General features: G+C 43.0%; 3 protein-coding genes across 4 annotated transcripts in view; 1 reads left to right on the top strand and 2 right to left on the bottom strand.

The window, feature by feature from the left end:
* Positions 1-780: 780 nt before the first annotated feature.
* On the top strand, positions 781-1,394 carry LOC6903009 (uncharacterized). Its single transcript, XM_002132695.3, has one exon. The coding sequence runs from the start codon at positions 882-884 to the stop codon at positions 1,158-1,160; it is 279 nt and encodes a 92-aa protein (XP_002132731.2). The 5' UTR covers positions 781-881; the 3' UTR covers positions 1,161-1,394.
* Positions 1,395-2,552: 1,158 nt separating this feature from the next.
* Positions 2,553-3,459, bottom strand: LOC26532779 (uncharacterized). Its single transcript, XM_015180666.2, has 4 exons — positions 3,266-3,459; positions 3,090-3,205; positions 2,951-3,032; positions 2,553-2,886 (listed from the first exon to the last, which is right to left on the bottom strand). Exons 1-4 carry the CDS (start codon positions 3,378-3,380, stop codon positions 2,828-2,830), a joined length of 372 nt encoding a protein of 123 aa, XP_015036152.1. The 5' UTR covers positions 3,381-3,459; the 3' UTR covers positions 2,553-2,827.
* Positions 3,460-9,797: 6,338 nt separating this feature from the next.
* Positions 9,798-22,121, bottom strand: part of Pgant2 (polypeptide N-acetylgalactosaminyltransferase 2) — a 32,461-nt gene continuing 20,137 nt past the window's right edge. For both annotated transcript variants that reach the window (XM_015180664.2, XM_015180665.2), the window contains exons 3-8: positions 13,633-13,923; positions 13,329-13,537; positions 13,092-13,258; positions 12,344-13,031; positions 12,043-12,215; positions 9,798-11,274 (exon numbers count right to left, since the gene is read on the bottom strand). In XM_015180664.2, the coding sequence (XP_015036150.2) occupies positions 10,973-11,274; positions 12,043-12,215; positions 12,344-13,031; positions 13,092-13,258; positions 13,329-13,537; positions 13,633-13,923 (1,830 nt within the window). In that variant the 3' untranslated portion in view covers positions 9,798-10,972. The remainder of the gene's footprint in view (positions 11,275-12,042; positions 12,216-12,343; positions 13,032-13,091; positions 13,259-13,328; positions 13,538-13,632; positions 13,924-22,121) is intronic.

Raw genomic sequence — 22,121 nt, 5'->3', positions numbered from 1 at the left:
CATTTGCATTTAAATCTATAATGGCTGGCTTCTTTTACATAGCTATTTCTGTATCATAGAGACCTTTTTAGTAAGTGTCATAACGTTTCATTTTTGTGGTATTTTTCTAGGGACACACTCTTCAGAGTACTAGTGTACTTTCTTTCCGGCTGCTCTTCACTTACACCCTTGCTTCGTCTTCCTCTTTCCCGTTTCTTTCACTTCCCGTTCAGCCTTTTCTTTTATCATTATTGCTCATCAAGCGTCGCTTCTAATGAAGTCGTATAAATTGAAAACTTTCGACGCGTATGAGCATGTGTTACCCTCCTCCCTCTGCACGATTATATCCTTCTCCGTCTGCGCCTCTCCTTCCGCCTTGGCCCCGTCCTTGCGGCATTGCGGCTTAAGTCCTTGCTTTATTGCTTTCTTATTTTGGTACAGTTTTTATTTTATTTTCCCGCTTACCGACTTGAACCATTTGGTCCTCCGATTTTTTACGCCTGTTTCGCCATTAAATGTTTATTTTAGTGCGGTTTTTCTCCGCCTTTGTTGCTGTTGTGTGTTATGTATTTTCCGCATTTGTTGAGTAAACTGTGTAATCAGCTTTAAGCTCTCTATGCCAGCGGCTTTATAAGCTGCAAAAAGAATGTACAAATATTTGCCAACAAACGGAATTTGTTTGTCTGGCTTTGGCCCCTCATTTGGAAGGTAATTTGGCTGTTTTGCCAAGTATATAATTAGAATTTCCTCCGGATGGGCCTAAGCTCTGGCAATTGAATATTTCCTGGATAAAAATGTCATCCCCAAGTCCTTCAATGAGACATATCACAAAAAACATCTAAATTATAAGTTTCAAAATTTTTGTATCTGCCTGATTTGCTTGGACTTTCCGGCCCCTCAAAATGGTCTGCCGCTTCAATCCGTTCTATGTGGGTCCAACGCCTCCCACCTGTTGTACCTCGGACACGATAAAGACCTGCGATTGTCCGCCCTGTTCACCCGAGACTGGCTACCAAGAGCCGCGTTGTCAGTGCGACCTTTGTTGTTCCGGTAAAAACGAGTGTGCACCGAAACCGGAAGCAAAGGCACAACCCGCCACGGCCAAGGGCTTTTCTAAGTGTACGGCCACAACGAAGACGATGATGTGCAGTCCGGCATGCCTTGAGCCCGCTAAAAAATAGACAATTTAACATCTTTGAATATGTCCAAGCAATGGGCAGGATATGACTAGAACTTTAATAAAAAGTATATTGGCTGAAAGTATATGAAAACTTAACTAGTCCAGAGAGGGTCAGGAAAGACATTTCTACATTCGTAGAAATATAAAAAATTTATTGAACTTCCTTATTATTTTCGGTATTAAAAAAACTCAATCATCCACTCCATTTCCTGGAAAAAATTAAATTAAGTGTACTGAAAAATATCCGGCATAGATAAATATAGAATTTGGGAACACGGCCATAAAAGACAGCTTGTGAAAACTCAATTACTTTCCGCTTAGCAGAGCACACACATCAATACCAGTCCAAACACATATCCATAGACATGGCCTTTGGTATATTAAATCAAAGTCAGCCACCACAAATATTTTCTCCAATTCAATTTGGCCATAAGAAAAGCAAAAACACAAGGCGAATGCAATAAAAACTCAATAAAAAGCAATGGAAACATAGAAAACATAGAAAACCTTGCAGAACGGTCCTCAACAATTTGTCGTCTGCTACAAGTAAACGGTTTCTCTTTCACTCGATTTTCCTTCTGCATTTTCATCGTCTCCTTCGACTCCTTGAGGCGCACTAATTTCATTTTCCCACAGAGCAAAGTGGCTGCTGGTGGAGGCAACTGGTAATTGATTTCATTAAACCATTTACAAAGTGGAGGGGAATGCAAATTGCGAGACAATGGGAAATATCTGAATTAGAATCATTTCCCTATGCCCTTTCCATTGCTGCTTGGAAATCAGGGTTCATTTTGACAGGCAAAATCAGCTCTGACATCTTGTCCAACAAGCTCTGGCATATGTCCGTTACTCTTCTTATTTCTCTTTGGCATTAGGGGACTAATTCCTCTATTCTGACACGGCTTGTTCACTCGCCTGTCATCTGTGGGGACGCACTTGTCTCTCCTCTGGGCATATCCATCGCAGTCTCCGATTCTAGTGGGGTCAGTGTCAGTGCTATCATTGTTCTTTCAGCTGCTTGTAATGTGCCTTCTTTGCAAAAGTAAATTACTATTACTATCAATACTGGATGTCAACAGAAGCAGTCCTCACTGGTCCTTCTGTGGTTAAGGTAGTTCTCAATGTCAAGCATTGTCAGGATTTTAACAAATTGAGGGGATCCCCTCAATATAAGTCAGGCGCTTTTTTCACCTTGAAACCCAACCCGAAAGCCAATTAAATTCGTGTTGCTGAAGCGTATTTTTGATTGCATCGCTGCATCGAATTGGGTATGTGAAATGAAATTAAATAAGGAAGATAACACCACGAACTTAGTATACCCTTGAAGTTTTATGAACCATAAATCCATCTCTTTTAAGCAGGCTTTTTTCTTACCAAATCTTTCAAGAACATATCCATAGCAAGATTAGATTTATAAAAAGAAATAAATTGAAGAAATTAATTACAAACATAGAAGTATTAGGTTAAATTGTAATGTTAAGCGGTCCGTGTAGAAGGAGCAAAAGGATGCCTCCTTAGACATTGATGGATTTGCTGAAGATGATGGCCGCCCCCAGGACTGGGCCATGGAAAAGCTTGCATGTGTTGCATTTCTTTTAAGCACTGGATAACACTTTGAAACTGAAACACACAACACTGGAAGCGCAGAAGCGATGCACAGAATTCAAATCACTTCCAACGCTTTTCATAATAGCTACAAACCCTTCCCAGGCCAATGAAATGTATAACTGAAATCACAAAAAATTAGTAATTAGAATACAAAATTAACGTAGAACCACTCGAACCACCCACCTGGAAAAATGATAGTCCCGAGCAAAAAGAATGGGAATAAATTGCTTAGATTTTTGCCTACTTTGAACGTTTGTTGGCTATCCTGCAGGGTAAAAGTGATTGAGTGTTTGCGGCCAAGGGAAATACATGCCTGACTGACCTTCCAATCTCCAACGATTATCAATATGCCCGACAACAAATGTAGGGGCGCACAAATACAGACCGTAACCGTGTACAAACAAACTACAATGTCGTAGTACCTAGAGTGTAGTCCATCTAAAGATATTTATGGGGTTACCGATAAGTTGCTCAGCAGATGGAAATTTTTGTACGCACGTTCATGTCCGATTACAGCGAGATAGCCCAGAATGCTCCACGTTAGGCCAAGGATTATGTTCCATACAGCAAAACACCAGGTACATATTTTATCGTACTCACTTGAAAGACACATTCTGATTGCAGATCTTTGGAAATAAGTTTTGAGATTAATGTGAATTCTCTAGTCTAGACGTGTTTCACATGGTTCGCTATGATTGGAAAATGTGAGACTGTTTATTCATATCCTTAGGGAAGAAACTCACAAGGCATGCTCCCTTTTCGAAGCAATTTTCGCTCGAAGAGTATCAAATTCGCATCATATTGTCGACACCTAGCGACATCTTATTTTGCCATTTCCCTTTTCCGTTGCTTCCTTTTTGGTCTCCTTTCGCTGCTCATGTGTCACTGACATTGTTATCCTTTCGTCCGGTGGCTTATTCATGTCGCTTTGCGAATGGAATACGTATTCTTCTTTCCGCATCTTTGAAAACTCTACCCGAAAAGCCAAAGGGAGAGTACTCCTATCATCCCTCTGGAGTACTTGAACTCCACTTGTACTATCCCCCCCACCATCCATGGTCTTGAGAGTCGGATTCAGCTTCTTCTGCAGCTTTCGTCTTGGCCATTATGTATGCATCCGTATGCAAATGCTGGCTGGGGCTTCATTTATCATTGACGTTGACTTTTATGCACGCCATAACTTTTGGATGTGCCTGGGCCGGACATTGATTTGGCGACGGAGTGGATGGAGTGTTCGGTGTTCGGTGGTCGGTGGTCGGTGAAGGTTTTGAATTTTGATGTTGATTGCCCCGGATTGATGGGACCACTTTATGGGGCACTTGAGTGTCCATCCAAGCGTCCATCTTTCGGGCTGTCTGCCAGTTCACGCCTCTTTGCTTTCAATTAATTAGTTTCGTAATTGGGGCTCAGGTGTCGCCTCTGCTGGCGCTCCTTGCCCTCGTCTGGCGTCTTGTATTTGCTGGCTCGCAATTGCGGCTGGCGGTTTATTTGCATACAATCAAACAATTTGAAATTGTTGCAGATTCTGCTGAAATGGCTGGGGATTTACTCAAGTGTTTACTCTTCCCAGCAGCTAATTAGTTGTGCAAATTTTCAATCGAGACGGGCCTTTGCCTTACGATTGCTTCGGGTTCAATTGAAGGATGTGGAATGCCAAGTAATTAAGCTGCACAATTTTCAGTTTGCTTTCAACCTGCATCAATATTTGCTTTCATTTGCTCTAAAATAAGTGTGATTTAAGCTTCCTTGGGCTCTCCTGTTGCGCACATTCTATCCGACATGCAGTACTAATTTTTATGGCTGCCATTATTTATGCACACGCACTCCGCCAAGACAAGATAATGTATGGGCAAATAGGGCAAAATATTAAATGCCACTATATATCTGCCCGACTCCCACCATAAATAGCTGTCGAGGAGCCACTTAGAACAACATTCGCAAATTATGTATACAGCCCTTCGAGTCGTGTCGTGAAACGGAGCGGAATTTTGGTTGGGCGGAAGCTGAGGACCCAAGGACAAACATTTTGGCAGCCCAAGCCCAAGCCCAGCCCAGCCCAGCCCAGCCCAGCCATGGTCGGGTGTTTGTTTGTTATTCCTGGTCGTGCGTGTTTTAATGCCAACACGTTTCACTCTGTGTTTGTGTCTTCATGCTTTCCAATTAAGTCTGAGAGAGAGATAAAACAAAGGTGGGAAAGCCAGGCGAAAGTTTCGTTATGAGTCAAGACAATGGCGCTAACTTGGCTCAGGCTTTGGCTCTGCCACTGGCTCTGTGCTGTTTTTGTCCTTTGTTGCGAGTATTTGTTTGCTGTCAAAACAACTTTTGGCTTCTGCCATCGTGTGTGTCTTGGCTCAAGCCGCAGGAAAAGAAAGCATTGCCTGCTTCTGGGCGCATCGAGCATCATCCAACTTAGGGACAGAGGCAGAGCAAATCGATTGAAGGGCAATGGAGTGTTAGGGAGAATGATACTCCCCCTCACACAATATATTGGTAAAAGATAGTTAATCATCGATGGAAATGGAATAACATACATATATACTAGTATAGGATATGATGATGCGGTGGTAGCTGAACTCCAGAGGAGAAGACTCTGGGATCTAATCCAGATAGTTCGTTTGCGACATGTTCCGTGTATGAGTGGCACTTCTATGCACTGAATGGTTAGTGGCAGGACCACATTATTACTTATTTGTATTTGAATATTCAGGCATGGCTATTCCTGGTGGAAAGTTGGGCTGCACTCGCTTAGTCTCAGTGACTCTACAGACTCTGATACTCTCTGTGGCCTCCCACCAAATGCCCCATATGTATATGCACAGTTCTATGGGTGTTTACTGTGTAGCACAGCTTAGCATCAGGCTAGACAAACAGGCTACCTACAGCACTATTTCACATAAATTCATAGCCCACAGATTTTGCGTCCAACATAAACTGCAGAAATTTTCCATCGATCCATTAGTTAATTATTATTTTGAGCATCCAAAACGCTTCCAGCCTATTCCCCCTTATCCCCTTATCTATTCACGGGAATTCACGGATTATATCCTTCATCCATTCGCGCTGCTCATCGAGTATTTCGCTCAATTTCCAGCCCCTCACTTAACCTAATTATGTGAAAAATAATATTTCTTTTGCAGCCCACGCACTCATTTGGGGCCCATTAAATATTAATGAATTCTGTTGATTGGAGGAATACTGTTTCCATGGCAGCATTTTTGTAGAATGAGTTTTCCCCCGGATAAAAATTGTCTGCTAAAAGGGAATTTCCCTTTCCAAAAAGCAAAATGAGAACCATATTGTAATCATTTCATTGGTGAAGGGCAACAGTACTTAATAACCAAATAAAGGAGAGCATTAAGCTAAGCCGATTTAGATATCGATTGCACACACGAATTCATTCATTCGTTCATTCATTCAATCATTCCTATAATTTGGAGACACACCCCTCGCAAAGAGGCGAAGGATAAATCGCAGGACAAACAGCTGTGTCAACTTTTTGGCCCGCGACATTTTGCAAACTTTTGTGCAAAGTGTAAATTTAAGCTGATTTATAGGTTGTCTTTAATACCCTGCTCCCCTGGGGGATCAGGAGTATGCGCTTGTTGATGATAAATATGTAGCACATGTAAAAAAAAGGTACAAGACACTGAAGGACTTGCATCTGGACGTACATTGTTTTTTGGGTTCAGATAGAGTACTATAAAGAATTTTTAAAACTTTGAGGTTGGTATGGATTTACAGAATATCTAAAGATTATTCCCAAAAATGTTTGAGGCCTCAGTTTGAGAATAATTGTACATCCCACAATTTTAAAAAAGTATAGCCTTTATTTACCAATCTAAAATATTTTTAAAGAATTTTTAGAATACCTAAAAGGTTCTAAAACTATGTTCCTTTATCATTCCTTTCGATTACAACTACTGAAGTAATTTTTTCCCAACTAAAAGACTGCCAAAGACTAAATCAAGTATGAGAGGGTAAATTTTGGGTGCCACATCATTGAATTTTCTTATTTTGGTTGATGAAATGAAATGCTTACAATGCCCGAATGTCAAGAAATCAGAGTGAAGTAATCCGCTTATGCGAGCAACATTTGATGCTGGTGCGAACTTTGAATAAACACCGGAGACCAGCGCAGACAACAGGCAGCAATAATAAAGAAGTCATTTGCATTTGTTCGCCATATGAAAAGGAAAGATTAGGCAAACGATCATTGATTTTGCCGCACACAATGGGGATGAATAAAGTATTTGTTATTGTCATTTAATGTTAATTTTTGCCATAGGATTCATGTTTTGATTTAATTGGTTTTTCCTTAATATTAAATTTATGGTTTGCAGCATTTGCCACTGGGTTTCGTGCACCTTTGTGTCGCTCACATACCAAGAAATAATATTTTCGGTCATCTCATCGTCGGCGTCATCATCATCAGCGTCCACTTGGCTGGGCTCTCTAACGTGTTGTTAATTATGTTTCCGGCGACAGTCTGGCAGCGACAGGCAGCCATTACTTAGGCCGGGGCCATGTGCATGAGGTAAACAGTGTAAGACCCAACAAAATGATTAATGCACGAACTTGCCGGGCAACGAAAAAAGAAATTATATGAAGAGAACCTCCCCAAACTACCCAATATGCCACCCATCCATGCACCTACATCCCCAAAGCTGTTGCTTGTAAACCTGTGAACCTGTGTTGCAAAATGTCAACTGATTAACAGCGAGAGATAGAGCCAGAGCGAGAGGATGTGTTATTAACACGCCACGTAAACCGACAATGACGTAAGACAGACTACGTTACGAAGCGAGCACACAGACTCTCGCCCGGCAGAAGGACATGCGTGTAAGTGTAAGTGGCAGTGGCTGCCACTCCAGGAGATAGCTCTCGACTGACGGAGGCACCCATCAGACAACGGAACTGCGGAGACACGAGGCGAACTAACAGGAAAGTGGTAATTAAACTGGTTACAAACCAGGAACTGAGGTTGGGAAACTGTTCGGAAAACTGCCCAACAGAATAAATAAGAAATTAGTAGGGGAGGGAACTATGTGACATCTTAAGAGGGGAGAGGGAATAGTAATAAATTACTACTAATTTAAGAGCTAGATTTTTTATTCACAGTTAATTAAGAGTATTTTTAACAGGTCCAACAAATAAAATGGTAAAAAAAATTATCGTTTATCGAAAGAAATGAGCCACTGGTGTAGTAATTAAAGACAGGAAATTCGCTTACTAAAGTAATTAAGAGAACTGTCAATCAGTCTTTGAATCGCCCCCATACAGCAGTCCTGTATACCCCAACCATACCATCTATCCATATATTGCCTGGGGGGAGGGTATAAATACTGGAGGGGGGAGAGAAAAGTTGATGCCCCGTGATAAAACTGCGGAAGCGGAAAAAATGCCGATAGCATCTGCTCGGTTAGGGCAAAAGAAAGCGAATACAGGCGCAAAAAGGAAGCTGCAAAATGTTTGCCAAAGCCAAGTCGGTTCAGGCCGGGTCAGGTCCGGAGCGGAGCGGAGCTGTTGGTTGGCTTTTCACGTATGCCTGACACACGCTGTCTTAAATAAGAAGGCAGGCAGAATGAGGGAAAAACTGTTATTCACCTGTCTACCCACACAAGCACACAGACACACACACACACAAATAAAGACCAGACCCGCCTCAACAATTTTCCGCTGTACTCGTATCGTACATATGAGGAAGGGAACGTGGGCTGATAGGGAGCCGCATAAACGATTTCCCTGACTTGTTGGGGGCTAACCTTGTCGCCTGCACTAGCTGCTGGCTCCGCCGCTTACCAGGAAGGCACCTACTCCCTCCCCACCCCACCCGCACCTGAGTCCCCGGGTGTCGAGTTCAGCTTCCGTTCTGGGGCTTCTGGCACGGAAATCGGTTTGTCTTCCGGCTGCGTCGTTGTGCGTACTTTTTGCGCTGCATTTCTATGATATCCTTCGGGCAAGGAAGCGTACAGCCCGGGGGGTTGTCCTGGTTAACGAGCTGTTGTTGGCTCCATCTGCCTGGAATATGCTCCTGTATTCTTTGAACTTAACATTTTGACTGAGTGCAAGAGAAATTCCGTCAGATTTTTCTTGCATCAAGGACAGTTTCCCTTTATTCTTATTAACTGTCTTTCCTTGGGCGCATCTCTTGGGTTGCAAATCTGTCAAACACATTTTTGCGGTAAAGAAACCGCACAGCGAAGGACAGTATCCTTCCGCTTATTCAGCTGATGAAAAATCCATGCGATTTATATTCCATGACTGCTTAATATTCTCCAATATATTTATGTATATTTTGCATTCCCTAACCGTTTTGGTTGCCCAAGAATTTGAATACTGCAAGCACAAAAAATGTATGATGATGCATTTTGTTAGCTCAATTTTTGAAGAATGTATTTCTTTCTAGTAGCAAATCCATTAGAAATTTCTCCGCTCTTCTTTCCCTCTCTTTAAGGCATAAACTGAAGAGTAGGACACTTTATTTTATGTTATTCTTAATGGTGCGCATCCATGCTTGTGCTGGAGCCCCCTTCAAAATGGAGCCTCTCTAAAATTCCCGAAATGAGGAAAACATTTTGAAGCTGCCTTGGGCCTGTTTTACAATGTGTTACATTTCCAGCACTCCAGCATTTTCGTGCCTTTTTTAAGTACGAGCAAGACAAAATTAGCGCAACGTACACAAACTTCGTTCCTTTCATTTCCTTTCCTTGGGTTTCGTTTCGTGTGGGGGTAGACGTGTCGTATGCGTAATGTGCCAAGTTTTCATCTGGCTCTTCAGTCGTTTCGTTTGTTTGCCATGTCATGCATTTCGGAGTTGAAAGTTAAGTCGTTTAACCTACATACTCGTATCTTACATAGGAGTCAAAGTACTTAGCCAGATTTGATGGCAGCTGTGCCTCCTGCCTCCTGCCTCCTGCCTCCTCACAGCAATCATATTAAGAACACGCCATGGGGCCACTCCCAGTAAAATGAAATAAAGCCATTTGCACATTTTCTTTTTATTTGGAATTTTTTGCGTTTCTTGTTTTTGTTTTTTTTTTCTGGTTGATTCAAATTAAAAATGTTTTTAATTATAATTTTTTATTGGGTATACGCACAGTACACACCCCACAAACAAATGTACAATATTTGGTTTTGTTTTTCTTCTTGTTTTTTTTCTTAAATCATTCACGCTTTTCCTGTCATACAAACGAACCTAAAAACTGTGTGAAAATAATACAAAAAATATATACTTTTTCACATACAAAATTTAGTTGATGTCGTGTACATATGTTTTCCTTTGATTACTGGAAATTAGTTATGCATTTGAAATAATAACAAAGAGACATTCAATTCAATTCTTTTCGATTTGCGTACAATATAGAATCGAAAAATGTTCAATTTATTTGGCGTTTGATAAACATTTAAATAATATTTTCCTTTTCATTATATATACATACATATTTCACATAGGTTTCAATGATTTCAAATGATTTTTTTCCACTTAGAAGTACAACTAAAACTAATGATAACATTTCATGTTTGTTTGTTTTTGCTTTTTGTTTGTGTTAAGTACAAAGTTGAGAAGACTCTGAGCATGTGTGTGTGTGTGTGTGAAGATCTGAATCGTATGCTAGGCTATTTTTCTGTTTGATTTGTGACAAATTTATATCCTTAATTGACTCGAATGAATGTGTGCCGTTGGAATGCAAAAATTAATTTATAGCTTATGCTTCTTTCTTTTGTTTTTGTCAAGCAGCTGCCAAAGTTTTACGCTTTTATGGGTAGTATTATTTCCCATTTTCTTTGTTTTATATATATTTTGTATACATATACAAAAAATTAATCAGTCTAAGTACATTTTTTGTATGCATTTCATATTTTCGTTTGATGTAAGTTTAACCCCCAGAGGAAATGGTGTCTGAACGATTCGTGAACCCTCTTTAACTAAAGTTGAACTTATCGTTTACAAGTATGCACTATATATGGTAATATAATCGGGTGTGTGAGAGTGTGTTTTATGTTCAGCAACAAATCAACATTGGTAAGGTAAAACATTACGAATACATACAGTACACATACAATCCACATGCAATCCACATAGAGTTAGGTTAGGCTTCCTTCTCCTCCTCCTCCTCCTCCTCCTCCTTCCGTCCACTTGCACAAATATCACTGTGTCCCGCTCTATCTGTCTCTTTATCCAGCCTAGTCCGTGAGGCGTCTCTCTCACGCGTACTTGCCGAACGACCAGCGCTGCGTGGCGAGGGCGGAGTTGCAGTGCTGCGCACTCACGCCCTGTGCCGTCTGATCCCGCGAGTCCAGGCACACGTTGATCTTGTGGTGTCGCACCAGGCCGCCCTCCCGCATGATCCAGCGCTGATTCTCCGACTCATCGCAGGCCTTCAGCACCACCTGGGAGCCGCGGGCGAACTGCACGAGTGTCAGGCAGAGATCGTCGTGCTTGATTTCGCCGCGCTTCGAGTATGCCCATTCCTGGTTGCCGCCCGTGTTGTGGCAGGGGAAGATTCCTGGTGCAAAAAAGTGGTTGAAGAACTTATACATACGTACTTATAGGCAGACAAATGCCATTGCGAGCTAAAGCTGGAGGTTTAGTCAATAAACGAACTGGTTGAAGGACAATTTCAAGGGAAAATTAACCAAACCTTTATGTTTTTAGCGGTTTATTGCTTAAACCAAGCCTTCAGGTTTCTGTGTGAAGGGAAACGAGCCAAAATTTCAGGTTTCAGCAGCGCACTGCTGGATCACTTCCTTGTGAAGGGGAAATGTACTAAACCGTCAGGTTTTAGTATTTTACTGCTTGAACCAAACCTTCAGGTTTCTGTGGTGTACTGCTTGATCACCTCCTTGTGAAGGGAAACGAACCAAACCTTCAGGTTTCACCTGTGTACTGCTTGATCCCTTCTTTGTATAGGGAAAATTAACCAAGCCTTCAGGTTTTAGCGGTTTACTGCTTGAACCAAACCTTCAGGCTTAAGCGGTTTAATTCTTTCCCTTGGAAACGCACTGTTTGACCTCTTCCTTTTGAAGGGGAAAAGAACGAAACCTGCAGGTTTCAGCAGCGCACTGCTTTCCCTTGGAAGGAAATTGAACCAAACCTTCAGGTTTAGGCGTGCACCGCTTGCTCCAGAACTTCAGGTTTTGCCAATAGACTGCTTGTAGGACAATTTCAAGGGAAAGTGCACCTTCAGGTTTCCGCAGCGCACTCTTTTTAGCCTCCCAACGATATCCCAAGGCTGATGGATTGCTGTGACTACCAATCACAAGGTATTACTCACCCACAGTGCCATCGATTAGGTGGCCCATTGTATCCAAGCATTCGGTGCTATCCTGTCGGAATTGGCCAACCTCCTGTGGGTCGGGGGCCTGCAGGTCGGGATACACATTCTCCAGATACCATTTGAATGGCTTACAATGCAATTTCTCCTTCAAAGCCAGACGGTCGTCAATGCTGCAGCAGACACAGGGTGGCGGAGAGCAGAGAGAGAGGAGGGGAAAACAATTTGAAATAAATAAGTTAGCTGCTGTTTATGTTCTCCCCCCTCCTGGCATTCCCCTGGTGTTCCGGGCTGTACTTACTTGCCGAACGGAATGTTTTTGGCCAGGGGCACGGCATTGTAGTAATGCTGTTTGTAGTCATCCATCCAGACCTCCGCGGCACGTCGCGTATTCCGGGCAAACACATTGCCGCTGCCCCCCGGGAAGGTGTAGGGATGCCGTTTACGGAAGACGTGACCCACCCGACTGCAGGGGATGATTTCCAAACTGCCGCCGCACTGCCAGACACGGAACGAGATTTCCAAATTCTCACCGCCCCACACATCCATTTTCATGTCGTATTTGCCCAGCTTATTGAAGTACGCCTTGTCGATAACGAACAGGCCTCCCGCTATCATCGGGGTCCTGATGGCCGTGGTGGGATCGTTGTGGCGGACCGAACGCTCGGCTGGACTGAGGTACTCCCACTTGAAGATCAGATTCCAGTCGAAGCCGCCGCGCAAATCGGCCGAGGCACCGATATACTGGAAGTTGTCCATGCTGATCACATCGATGACGGGACAAACCACCCGCGACGGATCCTCCCGAACCCGCTCGAGCAGCGGCTCCAGCCACTTCTCATTGCACTCCACGTGGCTGTCGAGGAAGGTGAGGACGCTGCTGACGGCGGCATCGGCGCCCTTAACCCGGGACCGGACCAGGCCTTCACGCTTGTCGTTCCGTATGATGCGGACCTTGTCGATCTTGGCCAACTCCAGGCCGTCTTCGGCTGAGGGTGGAACGAAATGAGTCTCCTGAAGGACATCTACCAGTGGCTATATCTACTTACGATGATCACTGAAGTCATCTACCAGTACGATTTCTCGTATCAGGTGCTCGGGACTGCGATTGAGAACACTGACAATGGTTCTCAATAGCGTGGACCTGGCCTCGTTGTGGAAGGTGATGATGACACTGGTCTCGGGCAGATCCTCGCGGTACTTCTTAGTGCGACACCTGGTAAAAGTCGGTTAAAGTATTCCCCATGAATTAATTCGTCTCTAGTCTCCCAAAATCTCCTTCTTACATGGGATTCCTTGTGTCGGGTATCTCTCGATTACTGGGCAGTGCATCGCTGGCCTCTTGATTGAAACGATTCCTAATGTAGGGATCTTCCCCGCTGCGCAATGCCCCCGCTCTGATGTAGCCCGCCTCGTCGAAGTACTCCACCTCGGTAGTGCCTGCACGGCCGCTGGGGGCCATTGGCAGCCGGCCACCCATGCCACCGCTGTGAGCCTATGAAAAGATAATTGGGAAATTCCAGGCTATAGAAAGACTCGAGGGATGGTAATCAGGGGCCTGAAACCACAGTCTGTGTGCAAAATCCTCACCTGCGACGTCTCTTCCAGCGCCACAATTCCATTCAATTTCAGGCCATGGACCGCATTGCGCTCAAAGTCCTTAACCGAACCGATTAGAATGACATTGCCGCCGGGATCATCGGCCCCACTGCCACCGATTCCTCCCACTCCCACCCCGCCTCCGGCCGGTGCCCAGAGCCGGACTGTGGATGCTCCTGCCGCCGCCGCCGCCGCTGCTGCCGCCACCGACGAGGAGTCGTCCTGGAACTGCTGCTGCATGGCCGTTGCCACCTCACGTAACCGCAGTGCACGATTTTCCACCTAAAAGCACACGAAGCCCCGAGAAAAGGGAGACAAGTGTTTTAATTTATTTCTTTAATCTGCGCTACATTGGCGACGTCCGGAGCGCGTTGACGCCCCGTTCGGGGCAATAACTCAACTCAGCTGAGAGCAATTGTGCTCGGGACATGGTGGATATGGTCGGGGAAGGGATAAAATTGCTTGGGTTGGGGGTTTCGTGCAGGTTTATGGCCAAGTTTTTGCCAAAGTTCTCCCGCAGGCACAATACAACACAAAATAACAGAAACAGGATGGCACAGAACCCGACCAGCAACTAAAACGAAACCATTTCCAACTGCTTTCGTGCTGGCTTTAAGATTATTAATCTATAAACTGCAAATGTTACCAGGAACCCCCGGCCCCGGCACCGACCCAGTTTCAACAATGTCCGAGATTCATCCGAGGGTTTTGTACTTGTAAATAACACGGAAAACCTTTTAGGGCACAGGCACACCAGAATCTTTAAAGGGCGGCAGCCAGGACTCTTGTGGTTAACCAAACGATTTTAGGCCTGGCCAAGTCCATTTGTGGATCCACAAATCTGTCTGTTCAGTGTCTTTATTGTTTCTTGGCTCGTAAGTGTCGATAAATACTCATAAAGAAGCAGCAACAAGGGCTTCTGGAAGGCTCTTTTTGAACTGAGTCCATGATTCCATGGATTGGCATTGCTCTCCACAAAATTAAGTATTTTTTGGCATTGAAATTTTGAAAGTAATAATATATAACGTAGCCTGTTTGAGCAAACGTATCGCTACAAAAATCTGACCTAACAGCCTTGAAAGAATTTATGACAATGTGTCTGGGTTCTATCGAAAAAGAAACACAGAGACAGACACAAAAAAGGACATCAATACCCCGCAATGCCTCCAAGCAGACAGACATCAATGTAACCTTGAGACAAAACCATTCAATCCCCCACTTCCCCAGACACACAACTTCTTTGTAGGAGGACTCCAGTCTATTGAAACAGAGAAAAAGGACACAGAGACAGAGTCTATATTTGGGAACATTCTAAATAATTTATCAATGCAAGCACCTCTGAAATATATTTTAAATGGCAAAAGCTGTCAAGTGCAATCTTGCATATCAAATGAATCTGTTCCACAAAAAAAAGGGCTTACAAAGAAAGAAAAAGCGAAGAGGACAAGGACCGTGGTAAGTGTTGAAAATGCGTTTAAAATTGTCGCTAAAAGGCAGCACGTCCCACGAACGACGCCACGTTCAACCCCGACCCCGACGAAATGGAAAGGGAATGCCAAACGAGAGAGAGGGCCAGGCCACGAAAGAGCACAATAGCGAGGCGAAAGAATGGTTCACTTAAAATTAAAATCACGCATACGCAGCATTCAACAGAAAGTGCCAAAGTCAGCCAAAGAAATCGCTTTCAATACGCTGCTGCCACACATAAATCAGAGTTAGAAGGGCCCCCTGCCCCCCCACGGCCTCCACTCATGACAAATAGATTCAATGCAAAAGAGCAATTAATAATCAACTTGGGATAACGTATAGCGTATAGCAATCTGCCGGGAATTGGGTCAGTGTTTAGCAAGCTGAAAAGAATCATTTGTCAATTCGGATGGACAGTAGTTGGCATTCGGTCAGTCAACCGTGGCAAAGTGCCTTCAAATTAGGCTGAAGGAATTCCCTCCCTCGTCCTCTGGGGCAGCAGATGCCTGTTGGGTTTTATTTTTATTGATTGAGTTGGATTCTGTGTTGTTGGAGGGTAAGAAGGAAGCCTGGAAGCCTTTCCTAGTGTGGCGTAATAAAGTCGTTTGACAAGAGTCTAGTTCATTGGACTATTTGGATGTGAGGAGAATGAAGATCAGAATGCTATGGTTACTATGAGATCCAAGCTATAAGATAATCGCTACTCGTTACTTGCTACTACTCGCTACTGCTTGCTATAGCTACTACTCGCATGTCACTTCAGAATGTTCGAAGAAGAGAGTACAGAACGCTGTGGTTACTATGGGTTGCTATGAAATTGTAACTAAAAATATACTCGCTACTCGTTACTAGTTACTCGTTACTAGTCACTCGCTACTCGTTACAACTTTCTACTGAAACTCGCTACTCGCTGCTACTACAATAGAGAATAGAACTAGCAAATAGAATTTTTCAATTCAATGAAATTTGATTTCAATTTCATAAAACTTTTGTGCTGATTTATTGTTTTCTTTGCTCCTCAATTTCTCTGTGAAGTCCTGATGTTGAATGTTTCCATTTAAACTCGATTAGTCTTGGACAATGATTAAGCGATCAATTTCACATGCTTCTCCCTTCGATTTGCAGTCAATTTCATGAAAATCTGCACACAATTACCAATTCAAACCAGTTTGAACTTTCACAGCCTCAAACATCGCCTGGCTGGCCCCTGAAGGATGCCGATGCCGATGCCCATGACATTGCCATTTCCGGACGACTGTTCTATGGCCAAAACTCAGGCAAAAGCAAATCGGATTGCGTATACGCAGCGTAAACACAATGGAAGGCCCAAGGAAGAGACCGTGAATGCATTGTGGGAGGAAACTTATCAAATTTTCGGCGATATTCGGTGACGATGATGATAATGATGATGGCTGGTCTGGGCTGTGCTGGGCTGGGCTGGTCTGTTGCGTGAGGCACCTCCGCCAAGAGCAGCTTAATTAGTTTCATTGTTTGAAGTGGCTGCCACTGGATGCTGCGGCCACTGATTGGCCCAACCGAATGCACACACGAGAGCGGCTTAGCGTCCAAAATCAATATTGGCTCACAGACTCCCACTGCCACTTCCACTTCTAATTAGGCGTACTCGTAAATCAGTATTAAATTGGGCGACTTGAATAGATTTATGAGTGCTCCCAAAAGTAAAGCGAAGATCCCTCTCCATTTGCAAATTTATTTGCCCTTTGGGGGGCGGCATCAACGCCCCCTGCAGTCCCATCAAATCTATATATAGACATGCTCTGGAGAGTACGCCATTTGGCTGACGTCAATTGAAAGATGATTCTCTTTGCGCACTCGAAATGTCAATGGCAAGACCTCAAATATGCCACCAGTCCAGTCTCAATCGGTTCATCAAATTCTCATTGATTGATTGAGATTAATTTGGAGGCAAGAAAACTATAAAATATCAACAGCTACAACTTCGAGTCGAGTTGATTTCGAACCAGAGCAACAGGTTGCCTTAAATGTCGTCTGTTTTTGTGCAAGTTTTACATTTTTGGCCATCAACGAGCAGGGGGTTCAATGCTTGAGTTCAATGTTTTAAGCCAAAAATAGAGCTAGAGATAAATTAAATGGTTTGAAACGAGTTCAGAGCCATTTGATGGCATTGATTGCGTTTTTGGGGCCACACAGAGAGAGAGAGAGAATATGGAAATTCCAAAAGATTCCTAATTTTATTGGGAACGAAGGAAAGCCATTATTAGGATTTATGAGGCCCATACACAGAACAGATAACAAAACTGAGACAAGCTTCCATAAATATAACTGATGGTTGAGCCAATTTAACCCAAAAGTCACGGGCATAAATCTCGAAAGGGGCGGGATATATACGTTATGGGAGTGGAGCCCAAAGGAGAGACAAACAAACAGAACAGCAATAACTTTATTAGCCAAATTGTTTGATTATTTCTTCAAGCAGCAGGTGCTGAAAGACGTGCCACAAAAGCTAATAGAGTCATCGTTTTCACTCGGAAGTCTCAGGCCATTTATTTGATTCTGGGTGGAATATTGGGGTGAAGATTTGGCCACTGGTTTCCAAATCTCTGATGCCCCAAGGAGCAGGCAGAAATAATAGATTTTAAGTTATATTTTTTGGTGAAGAAAACATGATAGGAACGGACCCAGAAAAACAAGGATTAGGATTAGCAGCGTGCCTTAATCTTTAGTTGTAGGTGAAATCCCCAGTCGCCCCGTATCCCCTCTCGTCTATCCAATCCATGGTGCCAGCACTCTCTATATGGAAGGAAAGATCTTCCTCAGTCCGGCAGGGAATTCGAATTCGTATTCCTGCTGAAAACCTTTATGGAAGACCTTAGAAGTCTTAGAAGTTTCTCTGCCTCTCCAAGGGAAGTTCCTAGGGGAACTGTTGCCTTAAATGGACTTCCGCTGGACTTCCAAGATGCGCATCATGAATGATGGACTTCCCAAGCTAATAGCCCACGCTTTAAAGTTGAAAGTTTCCTTCTTAAAATTTGTTCGTTCTTCTTTGCTTTCATTCTATTATTCCCTATTCCCTCTATGCCCAACAGATGGCTTTTTTTCGGTGCCACAGCAAATGTCTTCATTTTGGGTTTTCTTTAAATTGCAAAATTCCCTTTTCTAATTAGCGACAATTTTCTTTTTCTTAGCTATAGCGCTGCCAAGATTTTAATTTTCTTCATTTACTGTATCTCTCTTTGTGTCTCTCTGTACATATATGTATGTACGAGTGTGTATCCCCCTAATTCACTCAACCTTAACCATTATTTGGTTTTATCTTTGTTGTTGTTTGGTTAGCCGAGAGTAGAGTAGAAACGGCAGAGATTTCTTTAATCTTGGGTGCTTGGTGGCTCCGTTTCTCTGGTCCCAGAGTGTGTGCAGTCTTCCAGCTGAATGATTTTCGCATCGAAAGAGCTGGAAAGAGCTGGAAAGAGCTCCTAACTGCATAATTTAGTAATTGGAACGTATCAAATGTAGTTTTCACCCAACAAGAAAAAACCCATGCCGTCTGAGACTTAATCGTGTATTGCAATCTGTTTCTTCGTTTCGTTTCGTTTCGTTTCTTTGCTGAATTCCAAATTGTGGCAGGCCACGCCCAAAGGGGGCAGCTAACCCGAGTCTCCATCAAAAGAACAACAAAATTCAATTAAAAGTCTATGCACGCCATCAAAAAAATATTGACAAACTCTTGTCTCGTCTGCAGGTCTGCAGGCCCCCCCCAAAAAAAGATACAGAAATACAAAGCGAAAGGCGACGACCATTGAACTCGAATTTTCTGACTAAAAGTGTGCACACACACTCCCAAAATGGGGCCCCAAAATCTTGTTATTCTCAGGCCATGCAAGAAAACTTTATTTAACCGACACAAAAAGGATACTGGAATAGCTCAGAAAAAGTGAGAGAAAGAGTGGTCTCTGAAAGGGCTTTTATTTTGTGGAATATCAATTAAATATAGTTTGGAATATTTTCTGTTGATTTATGCATAAATGCGAATATTGAGCAGACTAGAGGAAAACTTTACGAATTTAATTAAAAGACTAAAACATGGGCAAATATTTTATGTAAATAAAAATAAAAAATACGAAACTCTTGGAAATCTTAGAAAGTAATTCGCTTTGAAAAGCTGTTCAATCAGTTTTCCATTTGAGAACAAATTTGCATCTAAGCTCTCATCACAGGGCAATTTCCGTCAGCTCATTATTTTTTTATTTGCCATCAAATCCGTGATAGTTTTCACTTTCAAACATTTCCTGTCTAAGACAATTTCCCTTTTTTTTTATTACTCAATTTCTTGGGCACAAACTTTGCTTTAGATTTTTAACGATAGATTATAAAACCTCGGAGTTTATTTCCTCCGAGAAGAGCAAAAGATTTGTATCTGGCTTTAATGGCAATTTTTGGGCCGGCATTTTACCTCAACTATTGGCCATAAAGAAAATGTTGACAGAAACCCCCGTCGCCAGCTGCTGGTGACTCAGGCAGAGAGCTGTTCAATGACCCCAAAAGTGTTCGAACCTGTAGAGCAAACAGATAATTATTCGATGCATTTTGGGGCAACACCGGAGGAGAGATTGACCCAACAAGTTAATGGGAAAAATTCACAATGTGCCTCACAACACCCTCGCACACACACACGAACACCCGCCCCCGACCCCGCCCCCCGGTTTGCTGCCGTTGAAAGATAGATTGTGTGGTGGCAACTGCAACATGTTATGCAACCTCGGCTGTGGCACAGATGGAGATGGAAATTGTGTGCCATGCCAACCGAATTGCGGCCGCATCGGCATCGGCATCACCAGCAGCAGCAGCAGCAATTGCAAATTGTTTTGGTAGCAAAATTTGTGTGGCATCTTCATCGCTGTCTCCTCCTCAGCCAAACGATGGGTAACAAACACACTCTGGGCTTCCTGCACTGCACTCTGGGCTGCAGCTGCAGTGGCAGTGCCAGTGCCAGTGGCAGTTGCAGTTGCAACAAACAAGTTTCGCTTTGTCTTGCAAAACTCAATTAAATAAATATATTTGTACTTTTTATTTTTGTCGGTTTCTTTTGGGGCTTGAACTTCCTTTCTATTTCTGCTAAGGTCAGGCCATAAATTAGTCATCAAAACGAGACGCTTACGAAGGGGCTTGTGTGGGAATGTCAGGCTGATATGATCATGGGTGGCCAATTAATGGCTGTGGGGGATGGCTGCATGTATTTTATTTTCTGCTACTGCTAGGCATTTTATATTTATTGCATTTTTGGTGGAGTTGCTGGTTAAAAAATACCATTTCTGGGCCTTGATTTTATGGTGACTGCTTGTAAAACTTGCGATTAATTGGGACCTGAAGGAGCTACCGTCAGCAGCTAATACCCAACTGTTGAATGGTATTTATTGTATGGCACAATACAACAGATTTAAAGGAAGGTTTTCATGCATACAGAGTAGGACTTATTCACGAGAAACATTCATTCATCGAAGATCATCGATAACTTCTTCTGATCAGCAGGGCACATGGGCAGTGTTGCTATGAGATCGATTATTCCTTATCGTATTGGTCATTTACAACACTAACAGCATTTTCCTTGATATTGAACTGTCTCTTTGTTGAAAATTATATATTCCGTCTCCTCAAATCTGACAAATTTGAAGATACGAGAAAGCCAAAATATTAATAAGGAATGATCATATCTACTAGATAATAACCGCACGTTTGGATAGGATCAATATTATAGAAAAGCTAAACCATCAAGACCTGAATTTTGTAGCACATTTAAGCATCCTTTAGGACTATCTTTTGAACTGAAATAAGACCAGTCCTTTCTAAAAATGTAAACTAACAAAAAACAACATAAAATCCTTCTTGAAATCGTCGTAATATTAAAATAAATAATAGTTCGTTTTGAAACCCTTCTAACCTCCAACCCGATTCCAAAACTCTCAGCGATATGGCTTTACAGCCAGGCCTTAGTTTTTGTCCACCAAATACCTAGTTAATTTATGTTGTTTATTTTTGGGCTCCCGGGGCGGCCTTAGAGCGCCACATAATACTCATAGTTGAGGACCGAAGCCAGCCTCGCCCTCTGCCACGCCTCTGGAGCATCATTTGCAGTTAGTGGCGGCAGATGAGGCTGCAATAAATTGCAAGTTGCAGCCAGGCGGCAGCTGTTGCATGTTTGAGGTTTTGTGCGGGGAACTGCCTGGGTGTCTGTGTATGTTTTGTGTCCAAATTGCCGCTTTGAGTGACTTTGCCCAAGTGCCTATGACTCCGCCACCCCTCGGGGAGGGGCAGCACCACCTCTCCTGCAGACAAGACAGGGCTGTTGCTATGCTGTGCCTCGGTTGCGACAAGAGATATCTTCATAAAATATATTGAAAGTGCTTTGCATAAATTTCGGTCAAGCTGGGTCGTTCTTGGGCCTCTCCCTCTCTGACAATAGTTTATTGCATATTGCTGCGGCTCTGCCTTGGTGCTTTGCGGCTGCCCCAAAAGAGGCACACAATATTGAGTTTAACCTTTGACTTTCGGCTCTCACTAAGCACAAAAAGAGAAAGAGTGAAAAATCAATTAAGGTCAGAGCCAGTGAAATTATCATGGAAAATATATGTGTACTCTTTGCCACACATTAACGCACTTCACAATCAACTGGTGGCCGCCTATTCGGGTCATCCATTAAGACAAAACTCGCATCGAGACGAATCGCTCTTCAGATACAGATACATTTATAGTGCAGACAACTATAACGAATTGTGGACTCTATTATTGCTTTCCTTACTTCGGCTTTTTTTCTCGTTTTCTCGATTTGCTTTGTGTTTGATTGTCTTTGAGCCATTTGCTCTTTGCCAGACAATGTGTGACTGTGACTCATGTGCACAAAGAATTTTCAATGATTAAGCACAAATAGAAGTCCAGCAGCTGGTGACCGCCCTCCAGCAACAAAAAAAAAGAGACCGAATGTAAAGGAACAGTGGGTCAAAGGCAGGGAAAACGATGGTGAAAAACATATTTTATAT

This window comes from Drosophila pseudoobscura, chromosome 4, assembly GCF_009870125.1.
Source record: "Drosophila pseudoobscura strain MV-25-SWS-2005 chromosome 4, UCI_Dpse_MV25, whole genome shotgun sequence".
Classification (NCBI taxonomy): domain Eukaryota; kingdom Metazoa; phylum Arthropoda; class Insecta; order Diptera; family Drosophilidae; genus Drosophila; species Drosophila pseudoobscura.
This window is presented reverse-complemented; position numbering and strand designations above follow the sequence as displayed.

What these genes read in the sequence shown, in the direction of transcription:
- LOC6903009 (XM_002132695.3), top strand. Translation starts at nt 882, where the DNA reads ATGGTCTGCCGCTTCAATCCGTTCTATGTGGGTCCAACGCCTCCCACC.
- LOC26532779 (XM_015180666.2), bottom strand. Translation starts at nt 3,380, where the DNA reads ATGTGTCTTTCAAGTGAGTACGATAAAATATGTACCTGGTGTTTTGCT. An exon ending in TAATCGTTGGAGATTGGAAG is followed by an intron (nt 3,033 to 3,089) that starts GTCAGTCAGGCA and finishes TTTACCCTGCAG; the next exon opens with GATAGCCAACAAACGTTCAA. An exon ending in CGGGACTATCATTTTTCCAG is followed by an intron (nt 2,887 to 2,950) that starts GTGGGTGGTTCG and finishes TTGTGATTTCAG; the next exon opens with TTATACATTTCATTGGCCTG.